The sequence below is a fragment of the Sinocyclocheilus anshuiensis genome, unplaced genomic scaffold (assembly GCF_001515605.1).
Source record: "Sinocyclocheilus anshuiensis isolate Anshui unplaced genomic scaffold, SAMN03320099.WGS_v1.1 scaffold1316, whole genome shotgun sequence".
NCBI classification, from domain to species: Eukaryota; Metazoa; Chordata; class Actinopteri; order Cypriniformes; family Cyprinidae; genus Sinocyclocheilus; species Sinocyclocheilus anshuiensis.
The window spans coordinates 1,377,878-1,390,723 of NW_015542553.1; the positions used below are offsets into that span (position 1 = coordinate 1,377,878).

At 36.6% G+C, this 12,846-nt stretch overlaps 1 protein-coding gene across 1 annotated transcript in view; it reads left to right on the forward strand.

The window, feature by feature from the left end:
* LOC107694291 (CCR4-NOT transcription complex subunit 4-like) overlaps nt 1–10,916 on the forward strand; it is a 40,386-nt gene extending 29,470 nt beyond the window's left edge. Inside the window, exons 12-13 of the mRNA XM_016493951.1 lie at nt 6,549–6,770; nt 9,127–10,916. Of these exons, the coding sequence (XP_016349437.1) occupies nt 6,549–6,770; nt 9,127–9,440 (536 nt within the window). The 3' untranslated portion in view covers nt 9,441–10,916. The remainder of the gene's footprint in view (nt 1–6,548; nt 6,771–9,126) is intronic.
* The last annotated feature ends 1,930 nt before the right edge of the window (nt 10,917–12,846 follow it).

Sequence of the window (12,846 nt, forward strand, 5' to 3'; positions counted from 1 at the left end):
AAAGGACACTCAAAAGGGATCACAGATGACAAATAAGAAACACCGTGGCAGGTGTCGATTTAAAAGTATACACATTTCCTACCTTATTTGTAAATGAATTCATCTCCAATCCTTCTTCTATCGTTTCAGGTTCATCCATTGTTATTCTAATGCTAGAAAAATATAGCTGGTTTTCCAAGTAAGAACGCCAAATAAGGTGTAAACCCGTAATGATATTATGATGAATGTTATGATATGTAATCAGAGGGTGGGGAGATGGAGGGGGATTCCCCCAGTCTATATGTCTCTCTGCATCAGCTAGGCTAAATGATTTTTTATTCCCAGTGAATAGGAGTTAAAACTCCCACCCGTGTGACACTACTCCAATAACAGACCATGCAAAATACCCCAAAATATTTAAAATATTGCAAAGTAACGTTGCAACCTTGCAAACAATAATAAAATCAGAGAAGGACTTTAACTGTAAGCGACATTATTCCCAGTGAATAGGAGTTAAAACTCCCACCTGGGTGACACTACTCCAATAACAGACCATGCAAAATACCCCAAAATATTTAAAATATTGCAAAGTAACGTTGCCACCTTGCAAACAATAATAAGAATCCGCTCGCCCAGAAGCAACCGCAACTGGTAGATTTAAAGAAAATGACTGCCGTTTGGCAAATAAATAATTGATAGAATAGATAGATAGATGGATAGATAGATGTGTGTGTGTGTATGTCTGTCTATCTGTATCTATACATATATATGATCATTGGTTTAATAATTGATCAAATTGACATCTAAAAAAATAAAACATTAAAAATAACAATTTATAAAAAATATATTCTTATTATACTTAGTTTAATATTATTATATATTTACTGCATATGTGTTTGCATTATGGGTAACTGTCATTGCAAACTCAGTCACTGGAGGGCAGTGTGGTGCTGTTTTGTTAGCATGCAGAAATGTATACCAAGATTCTGGTGATTGCCAAGGGCTATCTCATGGAATGAAAGCTCGTGATCTGAAGTATAGCAGTGAGATCGGTGTCACATTTAGTGCTGATACAAATTGTACGGCATATAATCATCATCCCCTGAGGACATCTTTGTGACAGGGCTGCAATTTTTCGTAATGCATGATGGACCAGCCCACTTTTTTTTCTTACCTTTAGCATTTTATGTTTTTGTGATTTATGTGGTGGGACCTCACTCACCTCAGAGTGTGGGTGGTCACCTCGGGCAATAAACACTTTTATTTAAAGTCAGTCCAGCCAAATTAATTCAGTTTGACTTGAAAAGACAGATGGTTTTCCTGATCTGAACTCTGAGCCTAAACTTAAACAAAGATTAATGTTTACAAAGATTCATCTTTGTGCTGTGGATGTGAGAACAGCCCGTAACTCAAGATAATATGAAATACTGGTATTATCCATCTGAAGAGAAAGTACTCAGACAGGGGGAAAAGGCTACAGTTTGACATTTCACTCAAGCCCTACCTGAACCTGTCAGCGAAGAGCCAAGCTGAAAAAATCCAGAAATCAAATATCATAAAACAGCCTCAGTTTGGTTTGATACCATGACAACATAGAGAAGTAAATGTTGGTACTAAAGATGCATTCAGAAATTTTGAAAGCAATTGAGCTGGTGTCATGCAACTGGAAAAAAAAAATGCATTTACGTCAGTAGCGTCAGTTAGTTACTCCCCAAGCACGTCCTGAATTGATCTTTCAGAAATTCAGTTCATTTCAATTGAAAGTGTTTCCTTGCGGTCTAGCTTTAGGGCTTTTTATGTGAAACAATCTAATCTGCTGACACTGCTGTGGAAGTGTAGCATTTGTTAACAGGCTCTTTGTTTCTCAGCGTGCATCCTACTTTTTAAGATTAGATTAACTTGTATTTCAGATGGTGCAAAAATAAGGGAAGGGAAATTGGAAGTGACCTGAGTGTTTCATTACTCATAGAAACAATGAATAACTGGCATGACTTACTTTTTGAATACTACTGGTTCCATTTCTGGCTCTGTTGAGCTGTACAGTATATTTTATGTTTGTTTCTTAAATCCATGGTTTTTAGTGAGAGAATTGGTCTTGCCTGTTTGCAGTGGTGTCCTCTAGAGGTCGACCGATGTATCGGTTTTGCCGATTAATCGGCACCGATAGTTGATTGCTGGAACTATCGGTTATCGGCAAAAATTCATGCCGATAGTTTTCCGGGTTGCGTCCGTTGCTGGAATGGCTGAGAAGGGTGTGCTGTCATTATACAGTACGAGAGCGGCCTCTAGTTGTTGAAATCACTGACAGCACGTGCTATTTGTTTAGACACGTGATACTGCACGCTGAACAGAGCGGGAAACTTCAGACGCGGATTTAAATGCAGCTGACAGACAATCCTGCCTCACCACAGAGCGCCATTCACATAGTTTTCCTTTAAATTACATTATATTGGTCCCGAATCATTGTTAATGTACATAATGAATTGTGTATTGTGCATTTTCAGCAAAACGTTGTCTTTCTGTGGCTCTAATAAAGTCTGTGTGCTTCATTTATAGAGCTATAATATAGGTCTCACTTTCTCTTTCCGTTTGCGCCGTTTTTTAAACACCGAACTTCAAACTCATCCATGCCAAATTGTTCATTCTTGAAGTAAACTTGTGTCTGTTTGGTGATTAAATAAACTGTTTTAGACCGCTGCTCGAGTTGAACGCGACGCGTGTATCGGCAAAATCCACTATCGGTCGACCTCTAGTGTCCTCCAGAGGATGCAGCTGCCCAGGACCTGGGAGAGGAACGTTGCATTATTTACGAAGAAGAGTCGAGATGCCAAAATAGGCTGGAGGGCCAACACATGTAGTCTTATAACTTGTTAGATGTGTTGTTTGAGTGAGAGAGGGATTTCTGCTAGATGGTCAACTGTTATTTATTTGTTTGCTTGTTTGTTTTTTTGCTGATGTGTGTGCAATTTTATTTATATGAAATTATAATAGAATTCCAAAATTGAAAATTTACCAATTTACTAAATTTAGTTTGTGAAATTAATGCAAAAATGACTGAAAACAGATATGTAACACTTTTCAATCATCCTAGTTGACATGTTTAACAGCCGATTCCACTAGATATCAGCATTGCCTATTTTTTGGACAGTTGGCCAAACCTGCATTTATTTAAGCAAACATACAGTAAATAATATTGCAATAATATAAACACATTAAATATTACTACAATTTGAATTACATTTTAATTTTTTTTATATAAAAAAATACACACAATAATTACTACAAAATGAATTTAATAATGAATTAGAAAAATGAATTTGAATCTATTTAAAATCTTAATTACAGTATCAGAAATCATTCTAATATGTTGATTTGCTGCTCAAGAAACATTCTTCTTATCAATGTTGAAAACAGTTGTGCTGCTGGTGGAAACCACGGTACATTTTTTTTCCAGGATTGAATGAAACGTTTAAAAATATATATTTGAAATAGTAATATTTTTTTATATTAAAATTGTCTTTACTGTCACTTTAAAAAAAATCTTAAACTCTAATATACCAAAGTAGCTATATAATGTGATGTATACATTACTGTGGTTACTTGTGTATTTAATGTTTTATTAATGCCGCAGTCTAGCTGATATATTGTTCATCACACAGTAAAGTGCAAAACACATTCACTTGTGAAAGCTGAATGATGCAAAAAGACGTATTTTACACCCTCTACAGCCCTGCAAGAGAAATTTAGTTTCTTCACTCTGCTGATGTGATTCTGAGTTAAGCTTTTGTCCCATCCGCATAAATAAAACATGACGACACTTGTTTATCTGCGTATGCTAATGCGAACATGGGTGATTGTGTTAATGCCTGACACACTTGGCTAGATGAGCACTTTCTAATCAGAAGTAAAAACTGTGGAGAGGTTTAAAAAGAACACCTAATTCACATTATCCAACACCTCATTCAGCTTATCCCCTCCTTCAGAGGTGTTTCATTAAAGCCCAGTCCCCCTCAAGTGTTGATATTGAGTGTCTAGATTCTCATATTGGCTCGTTCTCACACTTGACTTGTTTATCTGCACACGTTTGACGATATCGACTGCAGAACCAATTCAGAGTTTCCAAGTGAATGTGTGACTTCCTCTGTGTTTGAGGCTGAGAAAAAGAAACGATCACTGGGAAAACATCTACTGTAATATAATGATATATATATCATTAATGATAATGATATATTGTAGCATTTTATATCCCATGCAGAATATGCATGTATACTCATAACATCATCAATGGAGAAAAATGCTTTTTGCAACCAGATGATGGATTTACTGCATCTCCCAGCAGGGGCTAACTGGCCCATGCTAACCAGCCAAACTCTGACCTCTTAGTTGAGATCCATTAGGTCTGGTTTTAACTGAATAATGGAGTAATAAACGCATCGCTGACTTTGCAGCATCCATAGTTTTGACCCTTGCCCACGCTCAGAAGAAACTCCTGTCATGTGGCATCAGAGGGGGAGCTGCGTCTGCTCCTTAAATTCCCATGTTGCAAAATAATTCAATTACAAGTATGACCAGTTTAACAGTGTCAGTTTATCTGGTGTCTTGTCCTGATGCACCTTTATTGTCTGAAGACCGTTCTGGTGGTAGTACACTTGCATTTGTTAGTACAGTTACAGTGTGGGATAGAGTTGGACTGTAATACAAAAAAAATCTATAAATGTTCTACATTTATTTTTTAGATATTTTTTCTATTTTCTTTTCTGATATGTTTGATCTGAAGTCTTGTGAAATTTTATTTTCTAAAAATTAATTTTTATTTTTAAAAAAAATTCTCAGACAAATTATTTCAACCAATTAGCCTGTATTTATTAAAATATTCAAATATAAAAGTACCATGTTTATTCAAAATGTTTATTGCAAGAAATATAATTTAATTGAAAATACTTAAATAACTAAAGATACAGGACAATTTAAAAGTGTCATTTTAAGTTTGTGTTCTCCATCATTTTAATTTTAATTAATTTGTAATGAATACTCCATTACGGTAAAATGAAATGCATATTTGTAATAGTTACAAAAATGCAATGCTACTAAAACATTTGTATTGCTAAATTGTAATGCCTTGCAGGGACTTGGAAATGATGCAAACAAATTGTTGAATCAATGTTTTTAACAGATGAAAAGGACAATTTATAGATTTGTGAAAATGAATCAAACTTCCGAACCTCTCTGCTTTATTCTAATGAGGTCATAACTGGGATTTTAAAAAATGAATATCTGTCTTATTAGACAACTTTCTGGAATGCTTGATTCTGATTAGTTAATTGTATATTATTCTATGGTGACTGGAAAAATTGACAGCTGTGTCGGATAATCAGTTTCCTTCATTGCTGTGCTAGTTTCACATCTGTCATATCATTCTGCAATCTCTTTCTTCTCGCATATTAAAATAATTTACACTCAAATAATGCAACTGTAAATATTAAATCTATCAGCCAACCTTAATATTGATCTATTTTTGTTGAACCCCACCGCCATCCTTGTGCTTTCACCTCTATACAGTTTATTGTCCGGGCTTTGAGGGAAGCTGATGTAGGAGAAAGGAAAGGTGCCCAGAGAAGTTTGCTGAGTCTTAAGTCAAGCTCAGAGGCTAAAGATTTGTTTTTTCCTTGCCAGGGTTGTTATCTCGTTCACTCCATTCCCCTGTCTTTGCAATTCTTCCTTGTTTGTCCCTCTCTCTGTCTTTCTCTCCATTCCCTCCTCCATCATCTTTGCTGCCTGGTTTCTCCCTCCCTGTGGGCAGAAGCAAACCTTAGGAGAATACTGGCCTGATTAGAGAAGAAAAGGTTTATTTTGGCCTGAGTCCAGCCGAAAGAAGCGCTGCGTTATTGAAGCTGTGCGTCTCTTCTCCAGTGTGACACGGAGAAAAAACAAATGAGAAACTAATTGAATAATAACGGGACTGTAAAGAGCTTTATAATGATTGTTCCTCCATTAGTAAGGGCAAGTAGACTCAGAAGGAAGCTAAAGATCACCTGTTGTTTTTGCTGAATCAAGTATAAATAATCATTACTGTAGCAGCTATTAATCCGCAGTCCGGCTTTGATTAATGATATTTCTTGATGTGATATCCTGAATGAAAATTCAGTTTTTAGAGAATTCAGTTAAATTGTGTTTTTGTTAGGGCTATCTATCGATCTTCAGACATTACATGCCAAATAATAAATCAAATGAATCACTTGATTTGATTTCGTCACATTGCATCTTTTTCACCATCTTGCGGCACGAGCGTTGCATTAAGACAGCATCACGATAAAGTTTGTCCTACTTTTCTTTTGCACTCTGTTCAGCTGTTTTTGAATGTTTGTTTGGTTTTGTCACAATTATAAAATGAATCATACCAAATTAACACTCAATATTGGCATCTTTTTTTTGTTGTGCAAATAAAATGTTGAATCTGATAATTGCTTTTTTTTCTCTCTCTCTTTCTCCATCTCTCCTGTTTTTCTCCATCTTTTGCGGTATTTGTGCACATGGCTGTTTGGATACCCCGCTATCACCCTCCCAAACAGAACACAGCACCTCAGTAGAAAGTCTAAATGTGAAGGAGTGGCAGGACGGGCTCAGAGCGCTTTTACCCAACATCAACATCAACTTTGGTGGACTGCCCATCTCCTCCTCATCTTCATCTTCATCCTCCTCCTCCTCATCCAGTGTGAACCACACAGGCAGAATCTCACACAGCCTTAGCTGGGACGGCACAGCCAGCTGGATGGACCCTGCCATCATCACAGGTACAGCCTGAATTACCTTCACAACACAGAGATTTGCCTTGTTAATCGTGAATAATTCCTTCCCTTTTTCTCCTGTTATTCTCGGTCATGTTTACAAAAGAAAGGTTGGACCCACTTTTGATAAGTGTCTTTACTACTATTTACTTGCGTTTAAATGTAACATTTAATCAATTGATACAATGTACTTATTGAGTACATACATGTTTTTACATTGTAGTAATACTTAAAAAATGCCTGAATGTACTTGCGTAACTAATTTCTGTAGTTACATCTGTAATTACACTGTCAACCCTACCTCGTCCACTTCACCCACCCTTAAACCTAACCAAACCTGCCTCTAACATCCACCGTATCCTACCTCAATAGCAGTAAAAAACACAATAAGTACATTGTACCTAATATTTAGGGTAAATATAAAGGTAATTCTACATTTATTTTGCCTAGTAAAATATAGATTTTAATTATTCACAGTTAATTATCTATAATTTGTGCAGAAAAATACAAAAATATTACATTTGAATATTTAATATACTTAATTCTTATTTATTATTATGTATATATTATTTGAAATTAATATTAATGTGATTAATATTGGGTAATTTTCTCAAATTTTTTTGGTTGTGTGAGAATAGCATAGAATAACATGTTCGATTCTGACAGGATTAAAATCACAAAACGTGTGAAACAAATTTACCTGACCTCGGGAAAAACTGAGGCCCATTCAAATTGTGCCTTTGGGAGCTAAAATGAATAATGCATTTAAGCCTTTTAAGCATTTATTCTGTAACCTTTTCACTAAAAATGTCAGAGATGTAAAGCCATTTTAAGGGCCATAGAAGAGGGCACACGTTTCAGATCAATTTGATCTCCTGCACTTTCAGACGGTCTAAAGCATCCATGTGGACTAAATCAGATATCACGCAAGAATACTACACAACTCTTAACAATCAGTATACAAAGTGGTTAAAAATACAGTGAACATTTATAGCGTTCTTCTGTATCAACATTTTTATCTACTGTTTGGTATACAAAAACTGAAGTGTGTAGCTGTATTTGTAATCAATACTTCAATCAAAGTTTTGCCATTTTCTCCCCCGGGTTGAAGGGAAATAGCAACGTCTTATCTGTTGCTCCCTAAGGTTGAAGTTGCAGTCTGTATGGATGTCACGTATGTTGTCTGGGTGCTCTCAGCAGCTGCCTGCAGCATCCATCACCCACAGGGGGTTTGGAATTAATAGCTTGCAGCAGGCCGGCATGTTTTAAGTGGTGCAAAAGCACCCAAAAATGCCATTTCCTTATGTAAATAATCCTGTTATTATATCAAATTATTTAAAAATGTCTTCAGTGTCGCCTACACCATAAATGGACTCCTTCATGGCATCGACTGAAGAGCAGTGAATTTGTTAACTAAGCAAACTGTTGCTCAATTCTGGTTAGTACAGTATGCGGTTATGTTTAAAGCGATTTAATTCCATCTGTCAATAGATATTAACAATGTGTTTTCTATTATATTGAATTTGAAACAGTTGATGCTCCTTGTATTTGTCTGAATCTGTTAATTTATTAAAATATACATAAAAAAATGTTTTCATACATATAATGACTTGAATACACTTCTGTCATAATCATGTCTTACATTTCTGATATTAATTGATATTTTTTCCCTCCATGGCATGAATTAAAAAAAAAAGTGTCATGGTCTCCACATCATAATAATAATATTAAAAATTACTTCATCAAAAGAATGAAAGAAAAATCTTAAACTAATAAGTAAAGCAGTTTTGTCAAAATATTATTTTACAAAATCATACAATTATATTGCAGATAGGATATAAGACACTCATGACTGTGTCAAGCTTAATAATTCTCCTATAATATTTGATAATTTTATCTTTTTCTAAATTGTATGGCAAGGTTAGTTCAGATTGTTAAATTGATCATTATTCATAAATAATAGGATCTGTACACTCACATATTGCAGATAGGATATAAGACCCTCATGACTGTGTCAAGCTTAATAATTCTCCTATAATATTTGATAATTTGATCTTTTTCTAAATTGTATGGCAAGGTTAGTTCAGATTGTTAAATTGATCATTATTCATAAATAATAGGATCTGTACACTCACTTGTATTCAAGGAAATTATAATTTTTTACATGATGATTACACTAGGTTAAAATTTAATGTATTGTTTGTTTTTTTTACCATATGAAACCAATATTAATACAAAAATTAACTTTTAAGAACCTGGGGCATGAATTTTAAAGTAGAACATAACTATATTTTACTTATTTCAAATTTTTTGCATGTTGACCCTTAACCCTTTTTTTTTTTCATCATTTTGTCCCCTTCAGGTATCCCAGCATCCTCAGGCAACAATCTGGACTCTCTGCAGGATGACAATCCTCCCCACTGGCTCAAATCCTTGCAGGCGCTCACAGAGATGGATGTCCCTTCCGGCTCCACAGTGCCCCCTCAGCCCCCACACAGTGGCCCCTTCGGAGCCCAGTTCCCCCACAGAGCCGGCTGGACCCCTTATCCAACCACAGCCACAGCCAACCCCGCCACCCAGTTCCACTCACCTCCCCCAGGCTTCCAGACCGCCTTCAGAGCCTCAGCCCAGGCCTCCACAGATCTGCTACAGAGTGCTGGCATGGACCGACATTAGGAACCGTGAAAACCTATTCCCCTTACCCAAAGAACAGCCGACAAACACTGCAGATGAATCAGTACAAAGCAATTAACAAAATAACAAGATTATGTATTCTTTTCTCTCTTCATATTGCACTCATTTTAATCCCATTATTGTGTTTCTCTTGGTTGAGTCTTTCTTTTTCCTTGTTGCCCAAGTGCTCTGTTCCAGCTTTCCCAATTCAAACGGTCTCTTAATAAGCCAGTTGTCGCAGAAAAGCAGTTTTCAGCAGGTATGAGGCCTAAACAAGTAAAAGCGTAACATTAACGTCACTACATAATTTTTGGAACTCTACATACCAGTACCTAAAAAAAACGCATCATCAATGATGTGCATTCCTGAAATTCCATTGGAACCAAATGGAAAGAATCAAACGGAAAGTGGCTTGATTTAGAAACAAGATTCTGCCTTCAAAGCTAAACCAAAAAGAACAGCACCTGTTCATCCATCTGCACAACGGAGGAGCTACTTCCTGTGAGAGTCCTTAAAGCCATGCAGCTGAGCAATCAAATAGATATCCAAAATCAAAACAGGGCTTCAGTTTTTGTGTTTGATCAAAAGGGTACTTGGCTTCCATTATTCTGACGGATCAAAGGCATAATGATGGCGAAGCAAAAAGCACTTTTACTGAGGATCTTTGGCCTTTAAATTTGTTCTACCTTTCTGGGCCCTTGTTAAAAGGAGATGCATTTTTAGGGGTGATAAACATGGTGGCTGCTCTCGACATGGCATTTATCTGTAGATGGATGCAGGCCTTTGCCTTTGACCCTTCCGCCAAATTGGGGGGTCTTCTGCTTTAGATCACAACACCGCGGTTAACCTCTGTATCAGAGGGCGGCACATTGTGAAATTAAGCGGAATTGAGAGCTGGGCACCACCGACCCCTTTTAAGCGCAGGGCTCGTGTAGCACACGGGACGCCACCATGTGGCGTCTCTCATAGCTGCCTCGACGTACGTGGCCTAATCAGTGTTTACGCTCTGACTATGCTCCCTGAAGAAACTTGAAGGCGTGCGAGGTGTACAGAGTTTTAGGAAATAGATCTAGAGTCAGAGTGCGGCGATTTGTGAATGCGTGGCGTGAAACTTGGAATTGATGGGTGTGTGAAGAAACTAATCAGGGTTAAAGTAAAGGGCTTTTCGAATGATGCCGGCAGAGGGAAATTCATGAGGATGTGATCATGCCGTTTGTCTCTGTAGCAGTTACTTTGCACATTTTTTTCCACAAAAGCGATAAAAGGGAAAGCTGGGATAGCGGCGCTACTGGGCAACTGACGTTTTGGGTTTGTAAACCCCAAAACCCAAGTTAAACTGGGTGTAAAACCCAGTTTAACTTGGGTTTTACACAGTGCTAAAATGTAAGAAAAATGAAGAGCTGAAGGAAATTGTACCTCTCTAAAGGTCTGGAGGAAAATAAAAACTAAATCTTAAATAAAAGACGAAATGTCATGCTTGAGTCGAAGTGATATTTCACGTTTTTTGTCTGTCAACCTTCAACTTTCTTCCAGCGCTTCGAGACGTTATGGAAAGGCGGTGATGGGCTCACGTTCGCACGTTCTTGCTCAGTGCTCGGACACGTCCTCCTCATTTGCGTCAGCGCTCGTTGAAAGTTGCTCCTTTGAGAGATCAGGTCTGGAAGAGGGTTTGTGGCACTTAATTTTTTTTTTTTTTTTCATTCTAGTGGGTGTCAATACCAAACTCCAGTGTACGAGCCTTCAAATACTTTCGGTGCGGCCCAATTAACTTTATCTCGGTAAAGAGGCAGCGGCTCCCAGATAATGTCAAGAGTGCATTAGGCGTTCACAGCGAGCTTACCGAGCGCTCTGCTTTCAAACGCTCAGCAGAGCCACTCTGTCATGCTCTCGTGCTTAAAATACTGCAGTGCTGATCTAATTGGCAGTGGAAGCTGCCAGCAAATATGCAATACTGAAACTGCAGTGACTGGGCATGTGTTTTCTCCAGGGCCTCACTTATAATGACCCAAATACGTAATGTATTCCTAAGTAAAGTGGTTGAGTCAATATATATAGAGAATGAATGATCGAGTGTCTCCGTTTTATCACCTAAAATGGTTTGCATATGTATAACAGTGTTATTTATTGGTGTAGTTAGTTCAATGAGGCAGGACATGAAATCGCTCGTCTAGGCCAGTGGTTTCAACTGTTTTTTTTGTTTGTTTGTTTTTTTATAATATTGGAAATTTTCAGATGAAATGCTGTGCTGAAATGTTCTGACGAGTTTCCTGCACAGCTTATTCAGCAGCACAATACTAAATCTACAGCACTAAATAGAGAGCATGACCTGTGTAGTCCAATTCCTGAACAAGTGACTTGATCAAATGAGCCAGTTCTTTTTATTGAAAGTCATACAGCTTGCAGCTGACTGTGACACATGAATGTAGTTAGTGACTAGTTGAACTTCATGACAATGTGTTTTTACAGATAAAAATTACTTAAATATGCTTAAATGTTATTTGATATGTAGGTCAGTTAATCAGTTGAAATTGTGTTGCATCTAAAAAGACAATAAAATCTCATCCTTTTGGCAATGGAATGGTATTTTGTCCCAAATATTCATTCCTTTTTAAAGCATTAAATGAATCATTCAGAGAACCTTTAAGGTCTGAATCTGACTGATAGCTAAAACTAAATCTAATAAAATGGTTTTCATTAATTCAAAATAAAGCCTGCAATAAAACATAAATATTAGATGGAAAAACAACATAGGAACTATTATAAATTAAAGCAAATAGAAAAATAAAAACAAACATTTAAATAAAGATAAAAGAACAATTTAGTTTACGTTTTATTAATTTAAAATGAAAACTGAAAATATAAAATAAAAGCTAATTAAAAATATTCATAAATACTTTTAATATACTTAAATGTATTAAATGAATAAATAAAAACTTATATTTTATAAACATTGACCTGAATCTTTAAGAGGAATCTGAATCATAATCATTTATCGACATCCAACACAGTAGTGTTTTTTTTTTAACAAATGAAAATGAAACCACTGAACACAAAATTTTTAATGCGAAGCTCAGTACCCTTAATAGTTTGTGTTGTTGGTTTATAAATGTGTTTTTTTTTATTGATGGTGTTTCATGCTCTCATCCAATAATTGATTTCAACGTGGGGGGGGTTTGTTGCGAGTGAACTCCTAAATAAATTTAATTTGGACCGTGTGGATCTCAAACTGTCAAAATTGCATTTTGCATTGTTTTTCCCGTTCAGAACAGGCCTGTGACCCATTTCTGAGTCTCTCCCCACCAGTTGAGAAGCATTGGTCTGGGCGTCTCAGAGAAGTGATCTAAATGCTCTCAAGTTAAAGCGCTCGTGTTTCTGTGGCCCGTCATCAACAGCAGGGTCAATACTCATT